At 27.6% G+C, this 14,625-nt stretch overlaps 2 protein-coding genes across 2 annotated transcripts in view; both read right to left on the bottom strand.

Annotated features, from left to right (window-relative positions):
* The window catches only part of LOC127290888 (uncharacterized), a 209,587-nt gene that overhangs the window by 93,776 nt on the left and 101,186 nt on the right, over positions 1-14,625 (bottom strand). The gene's annotated exons all lie outside the window — the stretch shown is intronic.
* Positions 10,159-12,695, bottom strand: LOC127290891 (complement factor H-related protein 5-like). The gene is made up of 5 exons (XM_051319713.1): positions 12,478-12,695; positions 11,998-12,342; positions 11,679-11,909; positions 11,452-11,616; positions 10,159-10,548 (listed from the first exon to the last, which is right to left on the bottom strand). The coding sequence occupies exons 1-5, from the start codon at positions 12,557-12,559 to the stop codon at positions 10,322-10,324; spliced, it is 1,050 nt and encodes a 349-aa protein (XP_051175670.1). The 5' UTR covers positions 12,560-12,695; the 3' UTR covers positions 10,159-10,321.

Below are 14,625 nucleotides of genomic sequence, written 5' to 3'. Positions count from 1 at the left end.
ATCACTTATATAACATTTTCAAATTCATTAAATATATTAGCTCTTAAAAAAAATTCTAATTGTCATTTAAAATGACTAATTAAGTTGATTTAGTTACTGTTTAACATTAATATACTAACTACAAGTTAATTTCATTTTATTATTCTTATAAAAAATGTATCAATTTAAGATTTGAAAGCTTAAATTTGTCTAAAGAAATCCAAACTTGTCATTTTAAACATGATTGGATATAATAACAGAGCTTCTTAAACTTTTTATATCTCTCTCACCAACCTTGAAAGTTTGTAAAATCTGCTTACATATTCCTTTGGTTCTGTGAAAACATTAAATTTTTTTATTAAATTTCATTTTGTTTACTTTTAAAATTTATTGTTTAATATTTAATTAATTCGATAAAATTTATAAATTTTTGTTCAAATTTTTAAACAAGTCATTATTGTTATAATCAAATTAATAAAAGATTCAAAAATTCAGTTCATTTTGCAAAAAATTTATATTTTCAAAGTATTCTTCAGAGAAGAAGAATTCTTCTTTATAGTTTGCTATCTTCTTTAGATATAAAAAAAGTAAACAAGTTTAAAAATTATATATACGAACTGAATATATACGAATACGCACGATTAGAAACTTATATTTTTAATTTAGCCTGAGACGTGTCATATATTACAAAATTATTAATTTAATGAACCGTTTTGTAATTGAAATATTGAAATAGACTCTACTATTGTTTGAATACTTTGTTGAGTATAAAAATAAAACATAAGCCTCCAAAAAAATTTTTTTTTCGTTCTTTGAGATCGGCAAGTCGTTTTCCGTTGTTTTTGATGCGCTGTATCCGTAAAACTCCCAAAAATCATGTTTTTGTCAGTTTTTGATCATTTCTACCGGGTAAATCCAACATGCTAATGACTTGTTATAAGGGTCAAACTTGTAACTCATGTATTTTTGGTGTCGCTTATATATACTTTATTTGCTTTAAGCGGTTAAGCTATACAAATGGGTTTCGTGTTGAAAATTATCATATTAACTTTGTTTTACAATTTCTAGAATAAACTCATACATTTTGTTGACATTATTCTTAGTTTTCGCATTAAGTAATTCTAATACACTCTTATTAGTGTTTATTAACAATTTTTTCCTGATGTCGTTAAAAACTGAACATTCCAGCAGGAAGTGATTCAAATTTGCCACATGTGGACGAAAACATACACTGTTAAAAATGTTTGTAGTTTTAATATACATAAAGTACTTAAATTTAAGAAACTGGTATATTAGAGTGTAATTCATATACAAAGAATATTAAATTTTGTCACTGAAAAAAATTCAAATAAAAAAATTGCATTTTACTCAATTTATACATGTTCTTGTGTACAAAATAAGGTTTTTATTAATAAAGCAAAGTAATTTCTTTCATGTAAATACAAGTTTAAATCAGTTTACATTATAAAAATGCATATAATTTGACATTTATAGTACTTAACCTAAATGTCACATATAAGTATTAAAATTCTTGTATTTAGAATGTTTTTTTTGAAAAATTTTCCCCTTATAAAACATTATTTGGACATAAACAACACAATAGTTAAAGAATTACGCACTGTTGTTTCAATTTCAAATAAATTTTCAATATCAAGGAAATAATGACCGTTTGGTGAAATAGGCATCTACAGCCGCCATGTTGTCACTTTAAATTTAATATACATGTATCTTAGATTTCAATACCTGTAGTGCATATTCGCTTCATACGCATGTATATTAAATCTAATACAGATTTTTCTAACAGTGTAGATTGCAGTTTTCGTTTGTTTTATAGAAGAATCTCTTGTTATTTGTTATAATTTTCCCGAAATATTACTTGCAAGTCTACACTATGCCATTGCTTTTATTTTATATGTCGGTGTTTTGAAATTAAGATAGGATTGTCTTCCCGGTTCCAACGAAATTGCAGAGTAAACCTGGAGGCTGCGAGATTGTGTAACTCTTTCTCTGTCTTCGGCTACCCGTTTTTCAATACAAGTTTTTATTATATCTTGGTTTTTTGATTACTTATATTAGATGATGAAAAATGGAAGGTTGGATCAATTACTTTAATAATATTTTCTGTTTGAGAAAACCAGTTATATTTATTATTAGCGGTAGTTGTGTTAGATAAATCTTTCAGTTGGTTGAAGCAAATTTTAGGATATCTGGCAGGCTCCATACTCTGCAATTTCTCCATCCAATTACAAATCCGTCTAATCACAACACTAGATAAGGGAGGGGCACCGACTTCGAGTCTCACTGCATAGTTCGGGCAATACAAGGGAAGTGAGAGAAGTCTTTTGTAGAATGTGGTCTGGTGTTGCTTATTACGAATATGAAATCAAATTTTGAAAATTCAAAATAGCGAATCCAACCAATTTTGAAAAAAGTTGTCCGCCATATTGGATCCGCTATTTTGAATTTTTAAAATTTGATTTTACATTCGTAACACAGGTCTACAAAAAAGGACATTTTTTTAGATGTCAGAGTGGTTTCTACACAAAGAGAAATAGATGGTAAGAACTTATGATCTTAAGATGGTAAAAAGTAGATGTTATCCGGTACCATCATTATGCCACTCGGTACTATCAAAGATGTTACAAAAAGTATGGTTATGTTACTCACTACAATCTAGATAGTAACAGATAGAATCTAGATAGCTGTCCGTATATGTAAGATCAAATATGGTACTTGGTATAGATAGTAACCCCGTACCAACTATTTCTCTCCGTGTAATGTATTTTTGTGTGCTGAACACGATCCCGGATTCCAAAATTGCGTATCACGTCAGGATTTTAAGTAAAGTGGGGGCAAAGTTTAGAATTTTTAATTTTTAAAAAATTTCAGTATGTAGGGTAACTGCACCAGTGGTGGATCAATTAAGCCTACTAAATTTATTATTTTGACCTTAAAGGTGTACAGATTTTTTCAGATGAAAAATATAGGGTAATCTTTACAATAGTATGAATTAACAAGTCTTCAAGGACACTATAGTGTAGTTTTCGACCTGCTTGTAACGTTTACACCCACATTCAACAATAAAATGACATTGCTCCAGTCGTGGATCATTTACCCCTTTACACTACACAAAAATAACTTAATGATGTAAATTTTTTTCCAAAAGTATTCTATATGGAAAGAATTGATTACTTTCTACTCTAAAAATTAAAAAAATTTGACTAAACAATTATTTTTTAAGATTTCATGTGAAAAAGCATAAAATCAACAATTGTTGTATTGCTTTGTTTTCCTAAATATTTTCAAATGATTTTATTTCATAAAACTTATCTATACACCTCCCCTAAACGATTGAAACATTTAGTTCAATTAGAAATAGCTTATTTTAACCTTTTTAACGCTGTTGATCCACCACTGGTGCATTTACCCTATCTGTTTGCTTTTGCGATGTTGTGAACAATGAAATGTTAATTCACACACACACACTAACATTTTTTAAAAACATCATTTTTGAACTTCTGGTAAATAGTAAAATATGATGAAAAAATTGAACAACACAATAATTCTTTTACTTTTCTTTTAGACATTTAAATATATTTATGAAAATAAAAATGATCTACAGTCTTTAAAGTGTCGTAAGAGAGAGAATGTTCATTTCATCGTAAAGTTTAAGAAAAAAAGGTTAAAGGCTTTTTTAAGAAGCATGGAGTAGGGTAATTACACTTTAAAGAAGTACTTCTCCTTTTCTGTAAAATTTACAGCGCAACACTTGAAAAGAAAGTTCGAGCAGCCTATATGCTGGCTGTTGTAGTGAAAACTTTTTCCTTGCATTGCACAAGCACATCTAGCAATCCATATTGGTTGCATTAGAGAGAACAACTAACTTTATAGCGTAAATTTGGCCAGAGTCCAACCCTTTTCCCCTGCTCTTATGTTTTTAACACTCTTACTCTTTTATATTGTATTTTTCCGAAAAATGAAATCTTTTACAATTATCATTGAAATTCACAATTAATTTTTTTTTAAATGCCTTTTTGATTAACAAAAATGTTTTATGTATCGATTCATTATGGTTTGCATTACAGGTAGATTCGAATCTAAAATATTCTGCATTTCTCAGAAGATAAATGTCAAGGGGTGAAAAATGAGGGAGCTCTGAATATTGAAAGTAAAAGTTGTAAATGGAGGATATGACGTTAAGCGGTCAAAGGGGCCCTATTAGAAATTTGTTCTAGCTATAATAAAAGAACTGGCCAGTCGTGCTTGAATTTGTCTAGTTACTTTACTAGCCAGCTCGCTAAAAACTCGAATGTCATGTCACGCTTTTTTCATCAAGTTATTATCCAGCACAACTTGATAATTGTTTATCAATAGGACTTTTGAAAAACTAGTCAAATTAATTCTTTTAAATATTTCGAAAATCATTTAATAATAAGATTTAATGTAGTAAACACGTTTATTTTATGTAATTAAAAATTCCAATTATCAACAAAAATTATTATATGAAAATATAATGCACTAAATATAGTAATTCGTAATACACACCTCTCCTCAGCAAATTCAAGAGTCATTAAAATGGTAACTCAAAATTATGGTTGCATCTTTTAAAGCACATCCAAAATAGGCAAATGCAATTTTGCAAAAAATCCCAGCTGCTCCCCTTTTCAAAATATTGCTGAAAACGTTATTTTTTAATTAAAAAACACTCAATTTGCAAATGTATATTAAATACCGAAACTTTCGGTGCTGAGGGGGTGATTCTAATTACCTTTTTTTATTACTAGGATAAGTCCGAGAGAGATGGAACACGTTTTTTCAAACCTTTGTAATTTTAAAAGAAATTAACATCGCAAACCTATTCAAGTGCGATGATTTACTTTGAATGCTTCTATATATAAACCTGCAAATCAGTTTAAAATTTTTATTATTTCTGATATTTAAAAAATTTGTTTTGAAAATAAATGTCAATTCTGGGAGAGATGAAATTGTCCGGGTGAGACGAAACATGAAATTTCATTGAAAATAATACTATTTTAAGACAACAAATTGATAGATGGAAGTTAGTTAAGAAATATTTAATTTATTTTCCGGAGAAAATTCTGATGAAAAATTGGTACTTATTTTAACCTCAATGCCTGATTCATTATTTATGATTGAATTAATCTGATTGGTTGGTTGATTTAGCAACAACCAATGGAATTGATAGTTCTTGACAAGTTAAAAAAAGAAGGATATTTACTGACGTTAAGTAGTGTTAAAAATGAATGTGAAAGAATTCTTTGAAGATTTTTGAAAGATATTGAGATATAGTTAAAAATTATGTGTATGCAGAATTGTATGACTAATAATAAATATCATTAGTTAATAAAATTTATTTATTGTTAAAATTGTTTGTAGTGTAGAGAAAATGTTATTGGTCTATATTTTTTATATAGACAGATCCTAAAGTTTGTGGGTGAATTTCATGCAACATTCAATAAAATTCGCTAAATTAAAATAATGATACATAAAAAGAATTTTGCTAATTTATTGTTAGACACTTCCATGAAAAAATAAAATTACAGTTTGTAAAATATTTTCGGATGTAGAACAGGTGTTCCAACTCTCCGAGATTTACCCTAATGTTTAATTAAATTAAATTAAATTTATAATGAATTAAAATGGAGATTTAAACAAGAAAAAGATACAATTATTATTAGTGTTTTTTGGTGTTTATTCTAATTGCCTAACAGTGATCAGTCCAGTAGCCCTTTAACAGCTTATTCTTCTAACAGCCTGATTTTGTCTACTGGCTAATCGCCTAGGCTTTTAGCTACTTGCCTGATTTTTTTTATCGGCCTACAACATGTATATATTTAAAACCGGTTTTAATTTACAAATTCAATGATTGTTATTTAAAAAACAACGTTTTCGTCAATATTTTGAAAAGGGGAGCAGCTGGGATTTTTTGCAAAATTGCATTTGACTATTTTAGATGTGTTTTAAAAGATGCAACCATAATTTTGAGTCACCATTTTAATGACTCTTGAATTTGCTGAGAAGAGGTGTGAATAAATATGTAATTTTTCATTCACAATTAAATTGGGTTTAAAAAAAAATTACGTAAGTAAAACGATTGAAGCAACACATCCACATCTTGACTGAACTATTACCAACACTGAAACAATTATAATTATTATATTAATATGAATGTCATAACATGAACCTTAAAACACTTCTCGCAGTTTCAACGAAAAAATCTTGGGGGTACCGGGGAGCGAACACGGGTCCGCTGGGCAGGAACGAAAGAAACACACGCTTTACGCAACTCGGCCGTTCTGATCAGTGATATTAGAATAAATGCTTGACGTGTTTCACAGTACATAATAATATTATGAATTTGTGCATATTATTTTTATTATTTTCTAGTCAAATAAACATTTTAGATGCTTATTTGATTTAAAATGATTTATTTATAATTTAATTGAAACATTAGACAATTATAAAAAAACTAATTACTAATTTTTTGGGTTCCCTACCCGAAAGGGGAACACGAATTTATCTAGAGGACTGAAATTTGGTACACATATGAGAGATTCTTTTTCAATCGCCCCAGCCCAAAAAGTCAATGTTCTGGGATTGGCTTCATACTTTGGTAAATTGTTGTCCTATATGATAGTAATAAATCCCTAAAATATAAATTAATTAAAAAAATATTTGTAGAAAGTAGAGGGGGTTGAAGTTTTGACGTTAAGGGTAACATTGTCATTTTCAAATCCGTTTAACTATGACAAAAGTTAATGGATTTTAATTTATCTATAATGAATTTTATTGCATTTTTCACGTACTTTTCAAAAATGTATACAAAATTTAAAAAAAAAAAATTTTGACCCCTTTTTTTTCAAAATCAACCCTTATTTTTCGATTTTCACCCCTTCGGGAATTTTTTTTTGTTTTTTTTTTATTTTCATTGGAAAGCTGAGGTTTTTTCCCATGAGCTATGTAAATATGAAAATGGGACAACAATAATTTTGTGAGAAACATAATATTAAATTAGGCGGTGCCTATCTAAATCCTCAAAGATGATCTCCAGGTACATCCCTTATCGGCACCGCCTACTTTAATATTCTGTTACTCACAAAATTATTGTTGTCCCATTTTCATATTTACATAGCTCATCGGAAAAAACCTCAGCTTTCCAATGAAAATAAAAAAAAAAAAAAAAATACCCGAAGGGGTGAAAATCGAAAAATAAGGGTTGATTTTGACAAAAAAGGGGTTAAAAATTTTTTTTTTTAAATTTCATATACATTTTTGAAAAGTACGTGAAAAATGCAATAAAATTCATTATAGATAAATTAAAATTCATTAACTTTTGTCATAGTTATACAGATTTGAAAATGACAATGTTACCATTAACGGCACCCTTATCGGCACCGCCTACTTTAATATTCTGTTTCTCACAAAATTATTGTTGTCCCATTTTCATATTTACATAGCTCATCGGAAAAAACCTCAGCTTTCCAATGAAAATAAAAAAAAAAAAAAAAAAAATACCCGAAGGGGTGAAAATCGAAAAATAAGGGTTGATTTTGACAAAAAAGGGGTTAAAAATTTTTTTTTTTAAATTTCATATACATTTTTGAAAAGTACGTGAAAAATGCAATAAAATTCATTATAGATAAATTAAAATCCATTAACTTTTGTCATAGTTAAACGGATTTGAAAATGACAATGTTACCCTTAACGTCAAAACTTCAACCCCCTCTACTTTCTACAAATATTTTTTTAATTAATTTATATTTTAGGGATTTATTACTATCATATAGGACAACAATTTACCAAAGTATGAAGCCAATCCCAGAACATTGACTTTTTGGGCTGGGGCGATTGAAAAAGAATCTCTCATATGTAGTTTGGTGTGTAGATTACAGGAAAAATATAGCGAATCTCATAGGAATTGATTATTATAGCGTTGTCAAGGAAAAACCATGAATTTTTACGAAAAATCCCTAAAAATGACTATGTACCCCCCGCCTGGTGGACACATTTTTTCACATAGAGAGCTCAAATTTGGTACACTTATGTAGTTTTACGTGAAAATTACAGGAAAAGTATAGCGAACATGATTCGGATCAATTTATATAGCGTTGTGAAGGAAAAATCAAAAATTTTGAAAAAAAGCGTTTAATCCTCCTAGCGCACACACTATTTGACAAAGACAGTTCATATTTAGTATACATACGTATTTTTGCGTATAGATTACAGAAAAAATTTAGCGAGCACGATTGGAGTTGATTATCATAGCGTTTTCAAGGAAAAACTAATAATTTTCGTTATATGTGACTATGTATCTATGCTCACATTACAGGAAAAATTAAGCAAAATTGGAATTTTTCCACCTGCCTTCACACTTTAACCCCCTTAAATTTTAGGTTTAAGGGTACGGAACCCTCGGTTTTAATGCGAGTATAACTCGCACTTGTCCGATTTTTTTATTTATTATCCTCAAAAATTATATGTAAAATTTTATAAATTAAATTATTTTAATAAATTAATAATTATTGATATAATATAATATAATAATAATATTATTATTATTATTATTATTATTATATTATTATATTATTATAATATACTCAAACAGAAAAATAATATTCTACTATATTTGTAAAATTTGTCTGAAAATAATAATAATTGTTTAATAATTTTTTTTAAAAACTAAAAACCCTTTTTTAATTAAGGTAATATTATTTTCATAATAATATAATTTATTGCAATTATTTTATTATAATTTAATAAATTTCATTATTTTAAAAAAGCGCGCGCTATTTTGTCTTAGGCCAATTAGGTGATTTCAACTAAATATGGGTTATGTTCGTTTCTGATTCATGACAGCTGGCAAACATTTACAACAAATAATATTTTGCAAGTGTATATTTATTTTAATTAATAAAAAATATATATTTATGTGGAACAATAATTTACAGTGATTTTCATAAAATGAATATTGATTTAGATGCTCTGGAAAGCAAAGTTCATTTTTTCTTAAATTCCATTTTTTCGACCACCGAAATATTTCGATACATTTTCATGTGTTTTGTATGTACTATCTTTTTTTTGAGAAAGGAATATCAATATTATTATTATTAATTTTTATAAACAAACTGTAATTTTTTTAAACCAAGCAAGCGAAATGTCAATACACAAAATTTTAGCACAGCTGTCTAGTTACTAGACTTATATTGTAGCGCCACCGCCATGACATAAGGATATGAATATAATTTCGAGCAGCACTTGACAGTGCTATTAAAAAAACTGAATAGCTTTGAGTCGTGGAAATATCAAGTTTAACTTGAATTATTTTCAAGAGTGTTGGTCAGCCACTGTATAGTAATTTGCAAGTTTAGCTAGAATCATCCGACACGAAAAAAACTGTCCACTAACTTGACGAATTCTAGTGCTGCCATGACAAAATTCTACTAGGGGGAAAAATGGCATTTTTATTGTAATTATTTTTTCTTCCTTAAATATTAAAATAAAAAAGTTTTATTATTATTTTCGAAAGCGTTTTTGATATTCTTTCGATTGGTAGTATGCATTTTTTTTAAATTTGTTAATAAAAAAAAATGAAATTCAAAAATAAATTTGACTTTTTCGGAGTGAAAGGTACGATTTTTTAAGTTGAGGTTTTTTTTCTATAAAAATATATACTTAATTGAAAAAGTGAGACAAGAATGTTTAAATATTGAAAAGCAAAAATGTTAATTATCAATATTTAAACATTCTTGTCTCACTTTTTCAACTATATATTTTTGTAGGAAAAAAACTCAGTATTGATTTTAAAAAAATCGTATCTTTCACACCGGAAAAGTCTTTACTTTTGAATACAAATTACTATCCACATCGAATTTTTTTTTAACTGGACTACTAAATAATGAAAAAAAGAGATTATTATCCTAACCAACTTAGAGAACATTTAAAAATGAATCAATTGACCTATTCCTTTTAATATAAAATATTACGAAGTTAAAAATCTATTTCTGTAAACGCCTAGGAATTAAAACTTAAAACCTTCTTTAAAATTATTATAAAAATAAATTTTTTTAACAATAAAATCTTTATGAGTTCACAAAAATTCATACTTCAGTCTGGCAGCTGTTTAATTATTATTATTATTATTTAAAGAAACAAATGGTATTATAATATGAAATTTTTATTTTTTACACTTGTACAAATATTTGATAACAGAGTATATTAAACTACAAATTCTACAATAAATTTCCAATAAAATTAGTCATTATAATTAAATGTAAAAAAATTAGAAATTTTTTAAATTTATCATAAAATTTAAGTACCATTATTACTCAAGATCTTCATATTCAGAATTATTTACTTCACATACAGGAGGAGGATTTGACCATTTTCCATCAGTGCAGAATGACCATCTAAATCCTTTTAACTCATAATTCTTTTTGCATCTATATTCTAATTCTACATCAGAAGTAATTTCATGAGTGGGATAAACATTTCCATTATCAAGATTAAAATGCAAAGGAGTATTACGATAACTATATTGGCAATCATTATCTGAAAAACATTAACTACTTATTATTTGAAACAACATATTTTATATCTAGAAATTGAAAAAAAATTAAGGAAATTTACAAAATTAGATTACTTTTTACAAAACTGATAAAAATATCATTATGTATAGTGTCATTATAACTATTAATTTTAATTATGTAACCCATGTGGAAAAGTGAGATGTGGCCAAGGTGTAATTTAGATATTTATGTCAATAATTTAACCAATTATTTTTTTAACTATCTGAAATTTTACGAGAAAATTAATTTTAACCTCAATTAATACTAACTTTAAAATTTGAACCCTATGGGAATCGAACCCCAGACGCATTACCTAAGAGACCTAACCTGAACGCTTTAACCCTCTGCCTACGCTGATTTATCTCCACTCTAGTGCTTTTGAATGTAATTCCCATAGTCCCCACCAGGCGTCCAAATAGACGATTTTAGACGATATCGGTCATATGAGTAGGCAGAGGGTTAACGATCGCGACTACTGAACCAAATTAAATATTTTTATTTTCTATATAAATTTCCAAATAAAGTTCTAATGGTTACTTAACTAAGTTAGAATAATTATAATGTACAATAATAATCAGTAAAATTAATATAATGTTTAAAGTTTTTGAAAATATATACACATATTAATAAACAAAATCTTAAAAAATTGAAATAATTCAATGAATAATAATGTAAAAATTAAGTTTATTTCTTAGTAATCTTCAAAATTTCCGAAATCTGGGTAACTCAGTTGTGGCCTAAGTCGGGCCAACTTAGAAACTGAGAACTTTTACACACGGGAACCTTTTTTTTTAACTATTTAAATTAATAATTTATTGCATTCTATTAAAAAAATATATAAACAAAAATCATACTAAAATATTGAAATTTTAAGTAAAATTCTTACGAATACAACGATGGTGAGGTGAATTCATCCAATATCCATTACTGCAAAAAATAACTGATTCTTCGTCATTAGAATAATTTAAATTACATTGTACAGTTGCAATGTAGCCATTTTTACTAACTGTAACTTGTCCATTTTTAATTTTTAATGGCGGACACCGTGAAGCTGAAAATTAATAAAAAAATATATGCAAAAACAGTGTTTAGTTGAATTCAAAGAATACAAACCTCTTAAATTTTGTTGTACAGAAGATGCATTGTCTATTGCTTTTAATTTGCATACAGGAGGTGGATTTGACCATTTTCCATCAAAACATGTTGACCACTTAAATCCTATTAACTCATAATTATCATTTACGCAACTATATTCTAACTTTACATCAGGCGTGAATGTAAAAGCGGGAGTAACAGTTCCATTTTGAAGATTATAATACAAAGGATCATTTAAACAATTGTTATCTAAAAAAATTAAATTCTAGTTTTGAACAAAAATTTAGAACAATAATAATATGAAATTTTAAAAGAAAAATTATCAGAAAACTCTTACGAGTACAACGAATAGAATAATGATTCTGCCATATTCCATTTCTGCAGTAAATATCTGAATATCCTTGTTTTGAATAATTTTGATTGCAATTTACTATTGCAATGTTGCTCCCTTCGTTTATTGTAACTCGTGCATTTTTCAGTTTCAATTGATTACAGTTTGGTTTACATACAGGAGGAGGATTTGTCCATTTTCCATCAACGCAGCGTGACCACGATGGTCCATTTAATTTATAATTTTTATTACATGTGTATCTTAAATATACTTCAGAATTATGATCAAATGCTACTACAACGTTACCATTTTCAATATTGTAATGTGCAGGACTATTTAAACATTTGTAATCTGAAAAAAATTGAATACTTGTTTTAAATAGTTTAGTTGATTCACTTTGAGTAAAATTTATTCATATTAATCAAATATTGAGAATAAAAAATTGGTAAAAATTCTTACGAATGCAAGATACATATATGTACATACTTGTCGCAGTAGATTCAATGAAGTATTGTTGATCTGAAATAATAAATGCGACCATAAGCAAATTAAAGATATCAAAAGTCATTTTTCGATTTCGACAACGCAAAATTTTTAAAAAATTTTTAGCAACTTTATATTGTGAATTTCAAAGAATAAAATTTCTTATTGAACTTTAAAATATAATTGATTTCTTAACTACTGGTGTACACAACGCAACCTTAATCTTGTTTAATATTCAACAATATGAATTTTTACCTTTTATAGTAACGAGAGTGTAAATAAAAAGCAAATAACTCATAATTTTCATCATTTTTTTAGGAATTAATTTGATATGTTGATTTTCATCGAACGTTATAGAAGAAAGATATCTTCATTTACATACATAAACAGTGTGAGCCGCCTATCATAAAAAATGTATTTTTTATTTATCATCTATTTTAGTATCTCACATTTTTTAATTATATTATTGTACACGTTATTTATTTAATGTGAGTTTAGTTTGATCTATTAAAAATATTTTATTAGTACTTTTATTTCTTAATCGATTTCGTAAACGATTTATTAAAAAATTTATCATTAAGATATTTATAACCCATTTTAGGCATACAATTTATATGATTAAAAATTATAGAATAATGATCTTTGTATTCATTCCTTCATTCATTCACATTTTCTTAGTACTTGAATTTTCTCATTATTATTAGATTATATATGTTACGGGCAATGTGCGGGAGGCGGGCAATGTCCGAGAATGCCCGGGCATTGTCGACAATGCCCAAAATCAGTGGGCATTGTCGACATTGCCCTGTTTTTTTCGGTCAATGTCGAAAATTATTTATAAAATTCTGTTTTCTGGGCAATGTCGACAATGCCCAGTCCATTTTGGGCAATGTTGAAATGCATAAAATTTTTTAATAAAAAATAATTTGTAATATAAGTAAATATTTCATCACTTGTTAAAACTGAATAATTGAATAATATAATCAATTTAACGCTGTTTACTAAATTCTGAAGAATTTTTATTTGTGCAGTCAATTCAATGGATTTATTTGCAATCATTTTGTGTGCCCCAAAAGGAGGACTTTTCGTCATTTTACGATATCAAACATAAGTATAGACTTCATTGTGATACTCGGCTGTAATTCTTAATTTTTAATATTTAATGTACTAAAATAATGTTTTATAGTTGTAAAGAAAATAGTTTAAATAAATTTTGTACTTAATTATCAATTAATTTTATTATTTCTACAAAAATATTAATTAAGGTGAGAAAAATTTATTTGATCAACGCTTTGTTAGTACAACAAATTATTTTGCTGTCAAAAAAACGGACAGACAATTGTGCTTACATGTCTTGTGAGGAATATGAAAGTTACATTAAAAAAGTGGACCAATTAAAGTTATGCGAAAGAAAGGATTCGAGGAGTTACAGATTTTTAAAAAAATACGACACAATTTCCGTGAACGGAAACAAGAAATTAATTAGACCTATTAACAGTGACAGTGAAAATAAATATTTCGGGCATTATTTTCTAATAACATGTTACTTATTTATAATAAAAAAACTTTTTTCAAAAACTTTAAAAACATTGCCCAAAAATTAGTGGGCAATGTCGAAAATGCCCGGGCATTGTCAACCTTTTGTAAACGTTTTTAAAAATAAGTGGGCAATGTCGACAATGCCCACTGATTTTGGGCATTGTCGACAATGCCCGGGCATTCTCGGACATTGCCCGCCTCCCGCACATTGCCCGTAACATATATACATATATATCTTTACTTTGATAATTAGGGTTCTCGAAGGTTTCTACCTGAAATTTGATTTGTCAAAACAGCTTTAAGGGTTCGTAAGATGGTCGATGACCTTTTAAATACTGTCCTGAAAGGTGAAGTTGTGTCCCCCACTTTACCAGTCCGGTTTGAACAATCACCATGTGGTTATATGTACTGGAGAATAAAAAACAAGAAGAAAATTTTTTGTGCCAGCACCATTGGGTTAAATCGATTTACAACACATCATGTAGGTTTATTGAATGGAACTAAAATTATAAAACTTTTGAATATTAACATTTATTACACAGTCCTGCGAGGGTGAGTTTCTAGAATGGCTGTACTTGTTTCATGTAGTTTTTTATGCGCTGAAAACGAATA

The sequence above is a fragment of the Leptopilina boulardi genome, unplaced genomic scaffold (genome assembly GCF_019393585.1).
Source record: "Leptopilina boulardi isolate dan_hultmark-lab unplaced genomic scaffold, ZJU_Lbou_2.1 LbouV2_94, whole genome shotgun sequence".
Taxonomy (NCBI): Eukaryota; Metazoa; Arthropoda; class Insecta; order Hymenoptera; family Figitidae; genus Leptopilina; species Leptopilina boulardi.
Note: the sequence above shows the minus strand (reverse complement) of the source record. Positions and strands in the feature narration are given on the sequence as shown.

What these genes read in the sequence shown, in the direction of transcription:
- LOC127290891 (XM_051319713.1), bottom strand. Translation starts at nt 12,559, where the DNA reads ATGACTTTTGATATCTTTAATTTGCTTATGGTCGCATTTATTATTTCA. An exon ending in CATTGAATCTACTGCGACAA is followed by an intron (nt 12,343 to 12,477) that starts GTATGTACATAT and finishes AATTTTTTTCAG; the next exon opens with ATTACAAATGTTTAAATAGT. An exon ending in ACCTCACCATCGTTGTATTC is followed by an intron (nt 10,549 to 11,451) that starts GTAAGAATTTTA and finishes AATGTTTTTCAG; the next exon opens with ATAATGATTGCCAATATAGT.